Here is a 16,444-nt window from a genome sequence, read left to right as displayed (position 1 = left end):
TCCAGGATCTGGGCTCCCCAGAAGGTGGAGCTGGTCTGCTGTGAAAGACTCAGGTTCGTTTAAACCTTTTAATCAGTCAATTCCTCTTTTTATAATTGAGAAAAGAATTTATCATTGACAACCACTACCCACCTCCTTCACCTGTTCCACTGAGATATTATTTACTTAGACCTGAAATGGCAAGTGTGGAAAGCCTGAGGTACTAAGAGGGTGAAATTACTGCCGACATTTTGGAAAATGAATCAGAGTGATACCCTTTAATTCTTGGTTGTGACTCTACTGTTTTAAACAAATTCTCAGAACATGCTCTTTTGCCAGAAACAAACACAAAGCAAGCATCTGTTTTATTCTAATTCTTTGTTGTGTCTTTAGCTGTACCATTTTTCTTGGGAAGGGGGGATGTATGTATAGATGTGTATTTTTTTTGTAAATATTTAAATTAAGAACAAATTTTTATAGTTTAACTTCTAAATTTCAGGTTAATTGTGGGCTTCATCTGGTTATTCAGACATCATCGCTTCCTGAAAAAAACAAAGTAAGAGTAAGCAGAATTGTATTTAAATTGAAGATAAATTGTTTTCTATCTCCACAAATAGCAGCGTGATTTAAAAAGTAGAGTCTAAGCTGGAAATTTTAACTATAGTCACTCTCCAGTGTAGAACTAATTTTTATTTTCTGCCTCTGTAAAGCCAGAATTAACCCTCTTTTAAAAACATAACCTCATTTCCTCAATTGCAAGAGGTAAGCTTTTTGGCAGTTAAACCTTTCTGAAATCAGGACCCTTCTTAAACAGTTGATGGTGCATCATAGTTTAATGGGGATGGTTTTTTCATAGCAGTGAATAAAATGATGATGTGTCTCACTACTGATGGCATCTTAGAATGTGGCGATTTGGGGGGACATATCTACACACTGGAAGCCCTGGTGGGGTAATGGTTAAGTGCTACGGCTGCTAACCAAAAGGTGGCAGCTCAAGTCCACCAGGTGCTCCTTGGAAACCCCATGGGGAACTTCTACTCTGTCCTGTGGGGTCGCTATGAGTCTGAATTGACTCGACAGCAACGGGTTTGGTTTTTTGGTTTTGATCTACACGTTGCATTTAGAATCGAGGGAGAAAAAATAGTTGGGAATATATAAGGGAAAATACATAAGGAAAATCAGGGGAGAAAAAATAGATGGGAACATGTTATTTAGACATGAAGATATGAGCATGAGATTTTCCTAGCTAGACAATTTGCCTATAATATCCCTGGCATTTCTAGAATCTCTAGCCTTTGAGCTTTCTTTTCAGATTTTGAAATACACATCTTTTTCTTTCTCTCCTGTCTCACCTCAACACTCAAACACCTTCCCACACCAAATAAATCATTTTGAATAAGCAGCAGTTAGCTAGGTTACCTGAAATAGTCTTTATTATAACTGCACATGATGGATTCCCACAAAGCTTTGCCTATTGATTTCAATGGACAAATCCTATTCTGTCATTACAGTGTGTTTCTAGGAACTACCTGCCTTATCCAAATTCTTTCCAAACCATTAATTTTCTCTTATGTAGATGTATGTTTTGAGAAAATACCTTTAGTTCATATAATTCATAAAGATATAATGTAAATACTATTATAATGTTTATGGTATGTATGAATCAGGAGCTTCATAACTCTTTTAAAATCACTATTTAGGGTTTTATATGTATGCTTAATATACAATAGGAGGTTCCTTTGGTTTTTGTTTTTCTTAATTTTTCTACCAAATAATTACTTATAATAAATTTAGTGGAAACCCTTCTTAGAAAGTTTAAATATGCAACTTTGTTATTATAATTGGACATTTAAAGGAATTCTAACGATGAAAACAGTGATTTTTCAGCAGTATTTACTTTTTATTATTTTTTTTTTGGAGAAAATGATTGTTTTAGTCATTGCATTTGGGGTGAGGGAGTGAGACGATGGGCAGTGCCTCAGACTGGAACATGCTTTCATCTGACTTAACGAAATTGACTCTAATGTTGTTTTGTGTGTAGTGAAATACGCACAACTAGGTTTACCACTTTAGCTATTTTAAGGTGCACAATTCAGTGACATTAAGTACATTCACAATGTTTGCAACCGTCACCGCTACCTAGTTTCAGAACTTTTTCATCACCCCATCCAGAATCCCCATACCCGTTAAGCAGTCACTTGTCATTCCCCCACATCCCCTAAATCTACCTTCTGTCTCTATGGATTTGCCTGTTCTGGACATTTCATATTAACTGAATCATATAATATGTGGCCTTTTATGTCCGGTTTCTTTCATTTAGCAAAATGTTTTTAAGGTTCATCCATGTTATAGCGTGTATCAGTTATCGTATGATATTTTATCATTCTTGTCATTATTTATTGTTAAATTTTTCTCCAAATTTTTTTTTCTTAAATAATTTTTTTTTTTTTAAGGTTGAATTCAAGCTAAGTAAAGACACATCATCATTTCCTGGTCGACTGTTACAACATGACCTTGAAAGGAACTACTCAAGTAGGCAAGGTATTGTCGGTGGACTTATTTTATCTTCTTTAAATAATTTCAATTGTTTAATAATGTTGAATCACTAGATACAAATAAACTTGAATTAAAAACGAAATGGTTCATTGGTTGCCAAATTGGTCTGGGGATATATGACCTATTTTTAAAATCAGATTGGCTTATATATACAACGTGGTAGATTATTTCCAATACAGAAAAAGCTGTGGTGCTTTAGTTTTGGGTGGGCTATAGACTAGAAAATGGGAAAAGAATGTTCTAAATGCTGAATTGGAACTAAAAAAAAATGGCTAGTGAGGATAAGAGTATCGGAATACAAATCTTTAGGAGATAAGGAAACGATGGAAAGAAAAATCAGGAGTAGAAAAGGAGCAGTTTCTTTCCCTTACTCTGGCATACAATTATAGATACTGTATATCAAAAGTCTTTAATGTATACCATCTGGAATTTTGCTATAAATACAGATTCTTAGTGCTCCCCTTGTCCCTTCTCCACTCTGATTTTGTAGGTCTTGGGAGTGCGCATTTTAAAAATGCCTCAAGCGATTATGATGGATGTGGTTTGGGTACCACGTTTTGACAAATACTGCCTTATATGATCTGGTTATACTTATGAAATGCATTTTTCAATTCAAAGAAATGTCCTTCAGCACGTTTGAATCGTAGTTAATTGCTGACAACTGTTAACACCTGTAACGTGCTAGTGTTAAGTAATATAAAATCCTTACGTACAGTACTGTCCTTGCCTCCTAGGAGTTTATTTGAGAGGACTGATTAGTGCATCCCTCTCTGGATTGCTTATCTCATTACTGTGTGAATTTATGGCTATTTTGAATGTTGATTAATTTCCCCCTTTTACTACTTCTGGACCTTCCTCTTGAGCCCATTGAATCTGGTAAATCTTTTTCTTTTTGCAAACCCCTACACACATAACATGGATTTAACTGAAGTTCCACAGTGCAGGAAGCATCTGTCTTGCTTTCTTTGGTTCAGTGCGATACATATTTATTGAGCATGTACTCTGTGCTAGGTGCTGTGTTAGCACATAGCTACAGGTGTGGACCCGGAAATTCTCAACTAGGGCTTTTATGCTTGCATTGTGAATTGCCTGCACATTTCTGATAATAATGTCTTGAGATTTTTTTCTAAATAATGAAACAAATGGAAATACCTTTCCCAGGCTTCTCTTGAGTTAGAGTAGAGAGTTGCTATTACAGATTTGTGGATGGCTGGCCATGTAAATTTATTTAATGGGAAAATATTATGAGCTGTTTCCTCAAATAGCACGCATGAGACATTGAATTTTGAGAACTGAAAGTCAGAAATGAATAGAATCTTACACATAAATAATGACCCATAAAATACAAATTACCTTCTTAGGGAAAAATAAACCTAATGAATTTTCATGAAAGATTTTATTCAAAGTAATTTTCTGTGATAGGCTACTCATTTGGTAAGTCTTACATATGTACCTAGTTGTCTCCTAAAGGTGCTTCCTCCATAGTCCAGCCAGTTTCCTGCAAAGAAGGCCACACAGCTTGTAGCTGTTTTCTTGACTTTTGTACTCACCATTCAGCCTTTAAAAGCATTAAACTTTGGAGAAATTAGAAGTAGCACTTTATCAGGAAAAGTTGGGGGACTTCTGCCTAATTAACTACCTCCTGATGCCCAATTGTAATTCATTTCACCCCATTTCTTATTTTTCTCTATTTTTTCAAAATTAATCAAGCAAATTTAATAGTCTGTCAGCATAAATTAGCCAATGTTACTCTCAGTCAAAAGTTAAGAAACTCATGAATGTAATTAATATTACTGAATTGTACCCTTAAAAATGGCTAAAATGGCAAACCTTTTGTTATATATATTCTACCAAAATAATTTTTTTTATAAGAAACTTAATGTTTTAGTTACAAACTGGTTAATCTAAAACTTTATACGTGATTTCTTTTAGGTTTTTGGCATATTATTAGGAGTTAACCCCTATGTCTTTGAGGTTTTGTAAAAGCCAGAGATTCCAGGGAGTACTATATAGTAAATCTCAGTTAACTAGACCTCAATTGAGTAAATCCCTTAATTAAGAATTTTTAAATGTGTGTGTAGAGGGTAAGAGGCAGTGATTATTTCTTAAGATCATGACAAATCATTGGAAAATCTACCATCAGAATTTTGGTTACCAAAACAATCTACAAGATGAGGCTGAGTGGACACACGTGTTGTGGCAGTGCACTTCATCATGCATTCACCCATTGATGCATCCACCCACCCATCCATCCATCCGTCCATCCATCCATCCACCCACCTCTCTAGGGTGTAGTGCTGTGAACATTCTTACTGAATGTGGACCCTTACAGCTCAAAAGAATTCGTTCAGCATTCTTATATTAAAATTCAATAATTTATTATTATTTTTTTAATAGAAATAACACACAAAATAGATTTCCAATTAACTGTTAGTAAACTGGAAAATCAATTTTTAATTAATCTACTGATTGCCTACTGAATTTAGATTCTACTAAGAATACAAAGACTAAAAATGAGGTCCCTCTCTCAAGGAGCTTATAAATTTAATTGGGAAGACAAGGGCTACATATCTGGTAAGTTAAATAGGAATATAAGAAAAATTAGTAACAGAAGAAATGTTTCAATTAAAAATTTGCCACATAGTAGTATAGTTTATGTGTGGAATGTCTCTTCTTGCCCCTGATCCCTCTAGCTCCCAGTCGTTTAGAGTGTCTCGTTTGTGTATCTTAATGACTTTCTCCTTTATCATTCTTGTCTCACTGTTTATTGTAAGGCATATATCACACTGATAGTGATAGTAAGCCGATTCTTGCTGATAGTGATTATGACTTCTGCATATAATTGGAGCTGAAAATATTTTTTTTTGTTTTGACTGAGTATAAATGAAGGTCCATCCCTCAAGGAGCTTATAAATTTAATTGGGAAGACAGGGGCTACATACCTGGTAAGTTAATTTATTACCTCTGCATCCCAAGTCTTAAATCTTGAAGTCCCAAGTTTAAATCTGCCTCTTAAATTGAGGATTAGCTTGAAGCCTTAAAAAAAAAAAAAAAAAAAAAATCCATGAAACCTAACTCTGATGCTAACAAGAGAAATCTGGGTGTCTGTTGTTTGGGGTTTTTTCTTTATCATCTTTAGCTGACCACTTTGCTCCAGTTAATCCTTCCACTGATTTTTATTTTTTTAACCATCTGACTTTGGATTTCCAAATCAGTTTACTGAGTCATGGTTGCTTGGATACCCTGCTATCAGCCTTTCATGTCACAAGACTAATTCCATTAGTGAACTTGATGTCACTTCTGAATGTTTATACTCTAGAACTTCACTAGTAGTTATCTTGATATTTCATGGCATTCGGAGAAGTGGGATGTAAGCATTGATCATTTTGTTCAAGAAGCTAGATGGCAGATGTTTTGATTTGTGCTTTGCCTACCTGGAGTAGCTAGCAAGTACTACCGCTTTACCATTCTTTAATACGATCTATATGGATCTTAATGGAGGCGTAGTGGTTAAGAGCTCGGCTGCTAACCAAAAGGCTGGCAGTTCACATCCACCAGCGGCTCTTTGGAAACCAGGGTCGCTTTGAGTTGGAAGCAACTCGACAGCAGTGGGTTTTTTATACAGATCTTGATTTTAAGTTGTGACCATATTGGTTGATGACTTCTCAAGAGGTATGTTAGGTTCCTAGATTTGATTTTTCTTTTATTGGTCAGTTTAAGCAGAATTGTATAGTAATCTTAGGTTCTGTTTGACTGCTTATACTTCTTTTCAAGTACTTCAACATCAATTGCTACTTTCGGTAGATTTTCTATATATATTAGAGGAAAATACAGAAGATTTCCTCTGATACTCAAACTGTCATCTTTGACTCATTACTCAAATCTTATTTCTGGAACTTCCCAACATCTCTTCTTGGCCATTCTACATTCTTCTAGTTCTTTAGAATATATCTTAATATTCACCTCCCCCAAAGCCCATCTGAAGCTATCTCCATTAAGTGAAAAACAATCAGATACACTTTTGTGTAGATATGTAAATAGGTATTCTTTTTTATTCCACATTTTGCGCATGTTGTTCTATTCAGTTTTTTAATGTGATATGTGTTTGTCTGCCCACTAAATTGAAAGCTCCTTAATGGCAGGGACACCATCTAACCAACAGCCCACAGACCTCACAAGGGTGCCATATACCCTGTGGACCCTAGTTATAAGTGTACTAGGTTTATTGGCGTCTACGTTTGGTCTCTTTACAATAAAAAAAAAAAAAAAAAAGAAAAAGTGACGATACGAGGTTTGCATCTGCCACCCGAAACTACTTTCTTTATATTTCCTATAGCAAAATCATGTATTGTCTAGCTTTGTGATCAACTTTTTGATATTTTGAAGGAGATGGAAGAGTACTAAGTCCTTCGCCTGGTAGTAAATCATCATGCATCTCAACCACAACAAACGTGACAGAACTATGTGGCCTGGAAATGAAAACCGCCACGAGCTCCTTGTCAGCATTTGGAGATTCTTCCATTCAGACACCTTCCAAGTCCAGAATCCGGCAGGGCTGTCATAGTGCTGGCCCAAATGTTTCTGGTAATGAGGGACTATCATCTCCGTTATAAGTCAGTTAAAATTTAGTGTTAGGAGCCAGGCTTATAAAGGGCTAAAGGTAGCACTAGAGTAGTTCTGTACTTTCGACCAATCTGTAAGGCAAGGGATAAATTATTTGGCATACACAGAACACATCATTTAGGTTTGAGGAGGAAAGCAACAAATTCAAATTGAGTAATTAATTTCAAATATATAGACCTATGGAAACACATGGGGCCTCCATGAGTCGGAATCCACTCAATGGCACCAACAGCAACAACAACAACGTGGAAAGTATACTTTCTAGAAAAGATATTTGTGGGTGTCAATGTTCTCCAAATATAAGGTCACTTTAGTTTCAAGATTTTTAAGGTTTTTCTTAATCAAGTGATTTGTATATCATTTTCAATAGGTGATCATGTTAATTTGGTGAGCTCATCAATGCCATCATTTCCTATTCTCCAGCGTTCTTCTGAAGAGAAAATTCTTTACTCAGACAGGTTGACCCTAGAAAGGTGAGGACAAATTTATTTTATTTTATTTTTTAATAGATAATACATAGACATGATAAAAGATTTGAAAGGTATAAAAGTCATCCTCCCTCCTGTTCCCTAGTTACCCAGTTCTCCTACCTAGACACAATCATTGTTACCAATTTTTTGCTTATTCCTTCAAAGGTATGGCAAGGAATTTTTTGTATCTATATAATGTAAAGGCTCTTGATTATATTCCAAAAGAGTACTATGGCAATTCTAAAATATGACATTGATAAAAACAAATTTTAGGATAGAAAAAACTTGATAGCCTTCACACAGGCCTGCTGGACTCTTTCCAGTCTAGTTCCCTGTTAACTCCTCCTACATGCTCCTTCACTCACTCTGCCCCAGCCACACCCGTTTCCTTGCTGTTCCTAGAATACACTGAGCACACTTGCACATGAGGACTTTGCAGTCACAGTTCCCTCTGCGTGGAATGCTCTTCCACCATATATCTGCAGGCTCACATCCTCCTTCAGGTCTTTACTCAAAGCTCATCATCTCAGGGATGACCTTCCCCAGCCATCCTGTCCAAATTGCAACCCTTTCCACCTGACAGCCCCAGGACCCTTCCCTGCTTTTTCTTCTTAGCACTTGTCACCCTCTTAACATTAAATATTTTCCATATCATGGTTACTGTCTGTCTCTTTCTGCTAGAATTGAACCTCTATGAGCACAAGAATTTTTATTCAGTTCTGAATTGCTAGCATCTAGAGCAGAGCCTGGTACAGAATAGGCTGTCGGTAAAGTCTTTTGAAAGAACATATTTAAGACTTGACCCCCATCTTTACATCTAGGAAGATAGCAGCAATAGAATGTTGGACAAAGGGTCCTAACTCCTACTTTAGTGGTATAACCAGCAGAGAAAACATCTTTGCTGGGCATACCTGCAGCTTAGCAGTGCACACCTGACAGCAACTGTCATGGACCATTTTTGTTTGTAGCTGGGAAAAAGTCTCTGGAGGGTACAGCATGTTTTGTGGGCAGAGTAACACTTGAGGGCAGTATTTGTCCTGGCATCTTTGCAGTATGATTGGTTTTTGAGATTCTAATGTTATCTAATGTTTACAACTTTCATGATATTTTAATGTTTTGAGGGATTTTCTGGTGATTCTTATCTAAATCTTTCAAACTCCAGCCAAGAATAGCACCTTAGGCCTTCAATTCCATGTTTCCTTTACTAACAGGGACCAGTATTTGTAAGACTGTGACCTAACAAATGAGGCTTTTCTGTTATAGCTTGGGGTGACTCAGGTAATTGTGAAGATGGGTCCTTGGCAGCATGGGCCTCTGAAGTAGAGAAGCAAACTCTGATTAGATGAAGACTTGCTTACTGAGGAAAGTCAGGACCAAGGGAACTGACTCAGCTTCAAAGGCTGGTTATGAAATGGCAGGATCACAAAGATGTCATGAATTAGGCATAGTTTGATCAGTACCAGCAGGTCCAGTAGGGAAAGCTGGGATAGCGCGAAGAATTCAGATGTCATTATTTGAGAGCCAGTGTGTAATGGTTAATGATTTTTCAAAGGCACCTGTGCTATGCTGTACAGCTTCTTAGCCGAAGACTGAGGGAACAAGAGTAGAATCCAGCCCTGAGAAGAAATACTTGGAAGAGCTAGGATCTGACTGTTCTGGGAGCTAGGGTAGCCTGAAGCACAGGAAGGCAGTCTGTCAGCACCGAGAAGGAAATACAGAGGCAAAAGCATGGTCCAATAGACCCGTTAGTAATGGGATAGGAGGTGTAGCAACTCAGGGGCTTTGGGGGCATGGTGAACTCCTCCGGAGGGCACTGGGTCATTGGTTTTTCTGTTTGCTTGTTTTGATGAAGTGGCAGGGGCTTGTGGGGTTAAGAATGTACAAGTGATCCTTGGAGTTAGGCCTTAGCCTCTGTACTGCGAATATAAAAAAATGAATTTATTTCAAGTTATAGCAGCTTATGTAAGGGGGGGGGCGGGATGTCAGAGATTATTTATTTTCCTATCTCAGTGAGGACTGACTCAAGAATTAAATAAACAAGAAGTTGGGAGACATCAGTAGGTTTATAAGAAATAGAGGAAGACTAAAGCAGGAAAAAAGGTGAGACAATTTAAGGTTATTGCTAAGCTGATGCACAAAGATATGAATTTTAAAGTGGAATACTAATTATTTCTTAATTAATAATTTATAATCTGGAAGTGGTTAAGTGCTACGGCTGCTAACCAAGAGGTTGGCATTTCGAATCTGCCAGGTTCTCCTTGGAAGCTCTATTGGGCAGTTCTACTCTGTTCTGTAGAGTCGCTATGAGTCAGAATCGACTCAATGGCAGTGGGTAACCTGGAAGTACTAAATGTGGTAGTATAATTAAATGAATTCTAAATACTAAGCACAAAGCGAGGAGCCATGGTGGTGCAGTGGTTAAGCACTTGGCTGCTAACTAACTAAGATGTTGGCAGTTTGAACCAACCGAGCAACCCTGCAGGAGAAAAAACCTGCTGGTCCGCTCCCATAAAGATTACAGCCTAGAAAAGCCTGTGAGGCAGTTCTTTTCTGTCATGCAGGGTTGCTATAAGTGGGAATCGAGTCAGTGGCATATACCAGCACTAAGAAGCACAAAGTAAAATCAATTGTTTCAGAGCCTATATTTTTAATCGTATCTTGGTCAACCATTGGAGTTCAGGTATCTCCTTCTGCTAATCATTCTTTTCTTCCCTTCTAAGGAGGATTCTGATCACTTCCATAGTTTTACTTATGCCTATAACACAGATTTATTTTCTCTAAAAGTTACATTAACTTGATTTTTACTGAAAGGAAGCATTTCTCATAAACCTCTCCCTTGGAGCTGCTCACACTCTGAATGATAGAGCTGTATTATCCTCCTTTGAAACTCTCAGAGTGGAATCACTGTCTGACCCTGTTATTATATTTGCAGAACTCTTAAAGGACCCTACACATATTTACCTCACATGGAGTACTTTATAACTTTTTCTGTAATAGAGGCTTACCTGTTTTAAATACAGCTAAGGGCATATATGGTTAGATTTTCATCATACCTTGTGGCACTCTAGATGTTCTGCGAAGTTCGAAGTTGTTGTCAACCATGTAAACATATACTTAAAATCTAACTTCTGAGGAAATGTTCAGAAAGGACCACCTTACCATTAGTACATTTCAGGATGAAATTTTTTTCATCAAAGTGAATTGTAGGTGGCTGCATTTGTTGTCCTCCCTAAGATATCATCCACCTGAAGAGTCTATGACCCTATGAGAGATCCTTTTATGCAGTTTTTGCTCTGATGCCTGGGAAGTCTTTACATCATTGGATTGATGCCAAAGGCATTTCTCTGGTTATTTGGCATGATTTTTTCAACCATCTAAACCTCTATTGTAGAAGCAATTACTTTGAGTGTTTTCTGATGTTAAGTCAATTTTATGTGAAATAATTAATATTGGGGATTTTTTAATATAATAAAAGCTTAAACTTAATTTTAATACTACCTTTGTAAAAGTCAATTGGCCTTTACACGAACGATTTACAAATAGCTATAAGATGCTTAGTTCAAGAGGGCAGGAATTGGCAGGACTCATCATTTTCTTCTCACAGCGTGGGAGCACAAAGATACTAATAATAATATTTGTAGGAGGAGGCAGGCTGCCTAATGGGAACCTTACTAACTTTTAACATCTTTTCTAGGCAAAAGCTGACAGTATGTCCTATCATTGATGGGGAGGAACACCTTCGTTTGTTGAACTTTCAACACAATTTCATAACCCGGATCCAAAATATTTCTAATCTGCAGAGGCTAATATTCTTGGATTTATACGATAACCAGATTGAAGAAATTAGTGGACTTTCGACTCTGAGATCCCTCCGTGTCCTTCTTTTGGGGAAGAACAGGTAACCTTTGTGGAACAGGTGTTGTTTGTCGCTTAATGTTATCCTTAGGACTAATGTTGAGTCCTATAGTGTTTAGAAATGGATAATATTTATGAAACTAATATAATACAATTTTTTGAAAGATTACTGGAATGAATTAAGATACTGTCATAATCGTTTCATGAGACTCAATCTGACAATTAGTCAAACCAAATAATATTTAGTTTTCAGTGCTGTACGTTATGTGGGAGTAAACAGCAGACTTTACCCTTAACTTAGTGTTCTCTTAGACCGCACTTCAAGTACGTGCATCCACTCTAGGGTCCTGTGTTTCTCCTGTCGGTCTTCTCGTGCCTGACCGAGGATAGATCCTCACTATTTTGTGATTGATTGGCGAACTCCCTGACTGATTCGTATTCAGATGGCAGTTTCGGTGTGTGTGTAATATCACCTCCTACGTGAACTCCCCCAGCTCCTCACAGTGCCCCATTAAGTAGGACAGCCACGCAATTCTGTCACATCTTTCCTGTGCATTCTGCTTCACTGCATAGCTTTTGCAGTGCCTACAAATAAAGGCTGTTTAGCAAAATCTAAAAAATGATTTTTAGGTTATAAAACTATGAAGTGTGGTTACGGCATCATACCCGGGCTAAGTACGCCCCGTCTCTGCTTTTTTCTGCAGCATGAACCTTGCATTACCTCTTTATTCCCACTACCCAACGACAATGTTTTTCCAAAATCGCGTCCCATAGTTCTAGGCTTTTGTTTGTTCTCTGTGGTTTCTGTGAAAGTTCCCACCGGTGTAGTTTTATCATGTACAGTTTGTTCAAGTGTTAAAACTAAGCATAATGGTATGATAAGGGAATTTGGGGGGATTTTAGAGCCATGGAGTATTAGAGCTTGAAGTGCTCGCAGAGATTAGCTCGTTCATTTTACAGATGAAGAAATGGACCTGGAGAGGTAAAGTGACTTTTGAGAGACTGGATACGTACAAACTGTATAGAATATAGGGAGATGCCATGAGAGCAGTTCAGTCAGTGAAGTGGAGAGTGAAAGTTAGGTTTGCATACATTTAAGGTGTTCCCCTCTAGGTGCTCCCTGTTCTTTCTCCCCAGAGAGTTCTTTACTAGTTCCTGATCCTTGGAGTTATTGATAGATTTGTCTAGTTTACACCTGTTCTTTAGCAATTTATGCCCTTCTTTTGGTCCTTGAGTAAGATGTTTTCCGTTGATATTTTTAATCTTATCCAGTTTAACATAATATTTAAGAGCTGCCCCTGGTTCCACCCTGTTAAATCATCTCTCCACCTACTCTCTCTTCTTGTTCCTGCTTTTCAGCTTCTCCAGCTTCTCAGAAATATCCTTTTAACGTTTTTTATAATGTGCCTTGAAGACACTTATTTAAGGTCATATTTTACTTTATTGTTCATATAAAAATAACTTTTAGACAGTTTTAGAACTGTTAGTAATCTTGAATCAAAAAGAAAACGAGTCAGAAGACAATGTACCACGCTCTCCCAAATTGTGTATTTCGAAAGTGTCAGTAAAAGACAAATCTGACCCCTAAAAACTTATTCCAAATAATCTGTAGCTTGGCTGGCTTTGTTCTGGCAGGTGCCTGTGAGCCAAATCTATCCTGAGGCACTTTTTTAATGAGCATTAGGGAAACGTGGCAGAGAATGCTGGAGAAGAGGAAGACACATCTGCCGCCGTCTCCTGTTTTTGTCTTGGATGACTTATTGCCCCCTGCTGGTCAAGTGCAGACAGTTTTCTCCCTCCAACATTACAAAGCACTGCACCATCTTTTAGTCCACGGTAGTGAAACCAAGTATAGAAATCCAGGGCAACCATGTGCCTCTAGGTTCAGACAGCTCCAACAAAGTTTTCCGTTCTAATGCTAGAAAGACCCCTGCTCAGATTCTGAAGTGAAGTTTACATTGCTACCAAAGAGCTCCCAGCCTCTCTACCACTTTGCTGTTGAAGTTCTTGCTGTGTGACTCCCCTGCCTTTGATACCTCCTGCTTATCCTCACTGAGATCTTCCCGTGCCCTCATGAACAGGCTAATGAATGGAACCTCTCTTCTTTTTCCTCTGATTACCCAGTGCTGCGGATACAGAACCCAGGATTCCCTGTTCCTTTCCTTTTGACTCCTTTAAGTTTTCTCACTTAATGATTTATCTCCGATAACTGAAAAGCTGACTGTGTAAGGGCCTGTAGTGGTGTCCTTATCCTGGTATCAGTAGCATAATATGGGCTGCAGAGACTGGCTGTGATGCATCTCTGGAGGCCTGTAGCTGCTGAGGTGGTAGATGAGTTAGCCTTTTTCCAGTTTCAGTTTCTGTTCAGTGGGAGAACAAACTTTTTTTTAAAAAACAACCTTTTAGTTCGCATTGGTGTTAATAAAAATCTTCAACTATTTGGGAGTAGACTAGGATTCTGAAAATTCATTGCGTCAATATTTAATCTAACCAGTGGCCTCCTAGGTTGACTGATGCCTTCATTTGCCTCTGAATTCTTTAGAATTGGATGACTTTCCTGGCATTTCAGGTGCTGGAGGGGGTATGGAGGAGAGAATTTATGGAAAAGACAATTCATGAGAACAAGACAGCAAGACACTGGGTTGGTCTTGGGTTTAACTGAATAGCAATTTGCCTTTTATTCTTCCTATTCACCTGGGCAGTCAGAATCTGAAGTGAGAGCCATAAAGCACTGTATGTCAAAGATAAGAGAATGCTTGAAGTCACACCAGATAGTGAGCGAGTATGAGAGGCCCTCGTGGAATTCTGAGGGGAGACATGTTTGGATGTGAAGGTTTCTATGATGGAAGTGCCTTAAAGGTGCTCAGGGCTTCCAGTAGGCACAGAAACAGACTATGTACATCTGTCAAATCAGACCTTTGGGCTGAGATAATCTCCATTATCCCTGCTATATAATTTTCAAAATGTTAAAAATTTCAGACAAATAGATACTGATCACAGGTCAAAGTTTTTATCAACTCAATAATGAGGGAACCAGCAGGATGACAGATCAGGTTTAAAGGAGGATAGGAAAAGCTGAGAGAAAAATTAAAGTACTGGAATGAGATTGTTAGATTAGATGCCAAATGGGTTCATGTCCTACAAAGCAGTGAAATTATAACCCTTGGGGTTATCATTCCTACTGGACAGAAATAAATTACATTTTTATCTGACAAAATTTATGATGACATCGCATCTGCTTTCTACAAGTTAGTATCTAGCCTTACAGAGTCTGAGCCCTGACTGGAGCCCTGGTGGCACAAAGGTTGGCAGTTCAAATCTACCAGCTGCTCCGGAAACCCTATGGGGCAGTTCTACTCTGTCCTATAGGGTCACTATGAGTTGGAATCGACTCAACAGCAACAAGTTTGATTTTTGGTTTTATGTGTGTGTGTATATAGACACACACACATATGTATATAAAATCTTTTCATGTTTGTTAGATGTTTATATTGTTTTCATTTTTTGGCTATGGTAATGTTGTGATGAATATTCTTGGTCATGAATAGACTGCATCTCTTGTTATTTCCGAAGATTAGGCTTTGGTCTCGTCTGTAAAGTAGGTGAGTTCACCCTCTTAAAGCTCATGTGAGAACAGAATTGAGGCTGATGAGGAAGAAGGTCTGTATTTTAGGGCAGTAGTTCTCAAAGTGTGATCCCTAGACTGTCAACATCAGCATCACCCAGAAACTTGTTAGAAATGCAAATTTCCAGGCCCTATCCCAGAAACTCTAGGAATGAGGTGCAACCATCTGTGTTTCAGCAAATCCTCCAGGGTTCTGGACACAGAAGTTTGAGAACCATTGTTCTAGGGAATGTGAGCTTGGGAGTATATAAGAATCGAGTAATACTTCACCCCACTAGGATGATTATTATAAAAAAAGCCCAGAAAACGGCAAGTGTTGGTGGCGAAATTGGAACCCTTGTCCATTGTTGGTGGGAATGTTAAATGGTACAGCCATTGTGGAAAAAGTTTTGGTAGTTTCTCAAAAAGTTAAAACAGAATTATCATATGACTAGGCAGTTCTTCCCCTAGGTATATATCCCGAAGAACTGAACGCAGGGACTCAAACAGATACTTGTACACCAGTGTTCCTCGCAGCATTATTCACAACAGCCAAAAGATGAAAACAAACCAGGTGTCCATCAACAGATGAATGGATAAACAAAATGTGGTGTATACATACAATGGAATATTATTCCGCCACAACGAGAAATGAAGATCTGTTATAGGCTACGACATGGGTGAACTTTGAAAATGTTATGCTGAGTGAAATAAGTCAGACAACAAAGGACGAATACTGTATGATTCCACTTATATGAATGTCTAGAATAGGCAAATACGTAGCAACAGAAAGAGGTCAACAGGGTCTAGGGGGAAAGGGGAATTGGGGAGTTACTGCTTAATTGGTACAGAGTTTCACTTTGGGATGTTGAAAAAATTGTGGAAATAATAGTAATTTTTGCACAACACAGTGAATGTACTTAATACCACTGAATTGCATGCTTAAAAATGGTTAAAAGGGCAAATTTCATGTCATATATATTTTACCAAAATAAAATAATTGAGTGAAAGCTTTCTGTAATGGCTGTGAGGTCAGATTGATGTCAGAAAGCATGACTTTGTCCTAAGCCATGTTATTAGGATACTGTATTTTCTTCCAACTGTTCTAGTTCTAGTTATCTCAAGAACAGAGTCCGCAGGGGAATAACTTTGTTGAAAGTTTTGTCTGTTTTCCCAACTAGGTTGGCTATTGGTTTGGTTGTTAGTGAGATTTAAGTAGTGGATACGATAGTATTAAATATATGGCTACCCAGATGATTTCAGTGAATCCAGAAGGATGCTAATTGTTTAGGTGAAGTGAATAGGGATGTTCAGGAGTGCTCCTCAGAAAAGAACAGATTCTGCCAGTTGATGGCCT

The 16,444-nt window shown here is 37.9% G+C and overlaps 1 protein-coding gene across 7 annotated transcripts in view; it reads left to right on the top strand.

Moving 5' to 3' along the window:
* Positions 1–16,444, top strand: part of LRRC49 (leucine rich repeat containing 49) — a 176,933-nt gene that overhangs the window by 536 nt on the left and 159,953 nt on the right. For 4 of the 7 annotated variants that reach the window (XM_010593717.3, XM_023552869.2, XM_010593718.3 and 1 more), the window contains exons 2-6: positions 479–535; positions 2,433–2,520; positions 6,922–7,119; positions 7,529–7,631; positions 11,323–11,526. In XM_010593717.3, coding sequence (XP_010592019.1) covers positions 479–535; positions 2,433–2,520; positions 6,922–7,119; positions 7,529–7,631; positions 11,323–11,526 — 650 coding nt within the window. The other 3 variants (XM_023552871.2, XM_003413809.4, XM_023552872.2) reach the window with 2 other exon arrangements.

This window comes from Loxodonta africana, chromosome 13 (assembly GCF_030014295.1).
Source record: "Loxodonta africana isolate mLoxAfr1 chromosome 13, mLoxAfr1.hap2, whole genome shotgun sequence".
Classification (NCBI taxonomy): Eukaryota; Metazoa; Chordata; class Mammalia; order Proboscidea; family Elephantidae; genus Loxodonta; species Loxodonta africana.
The sequence above is the reverse complement of the archived record's forward strand: the minus strand, read 5'-3'. Positions and strand labels throughout refer to the sequence as shown.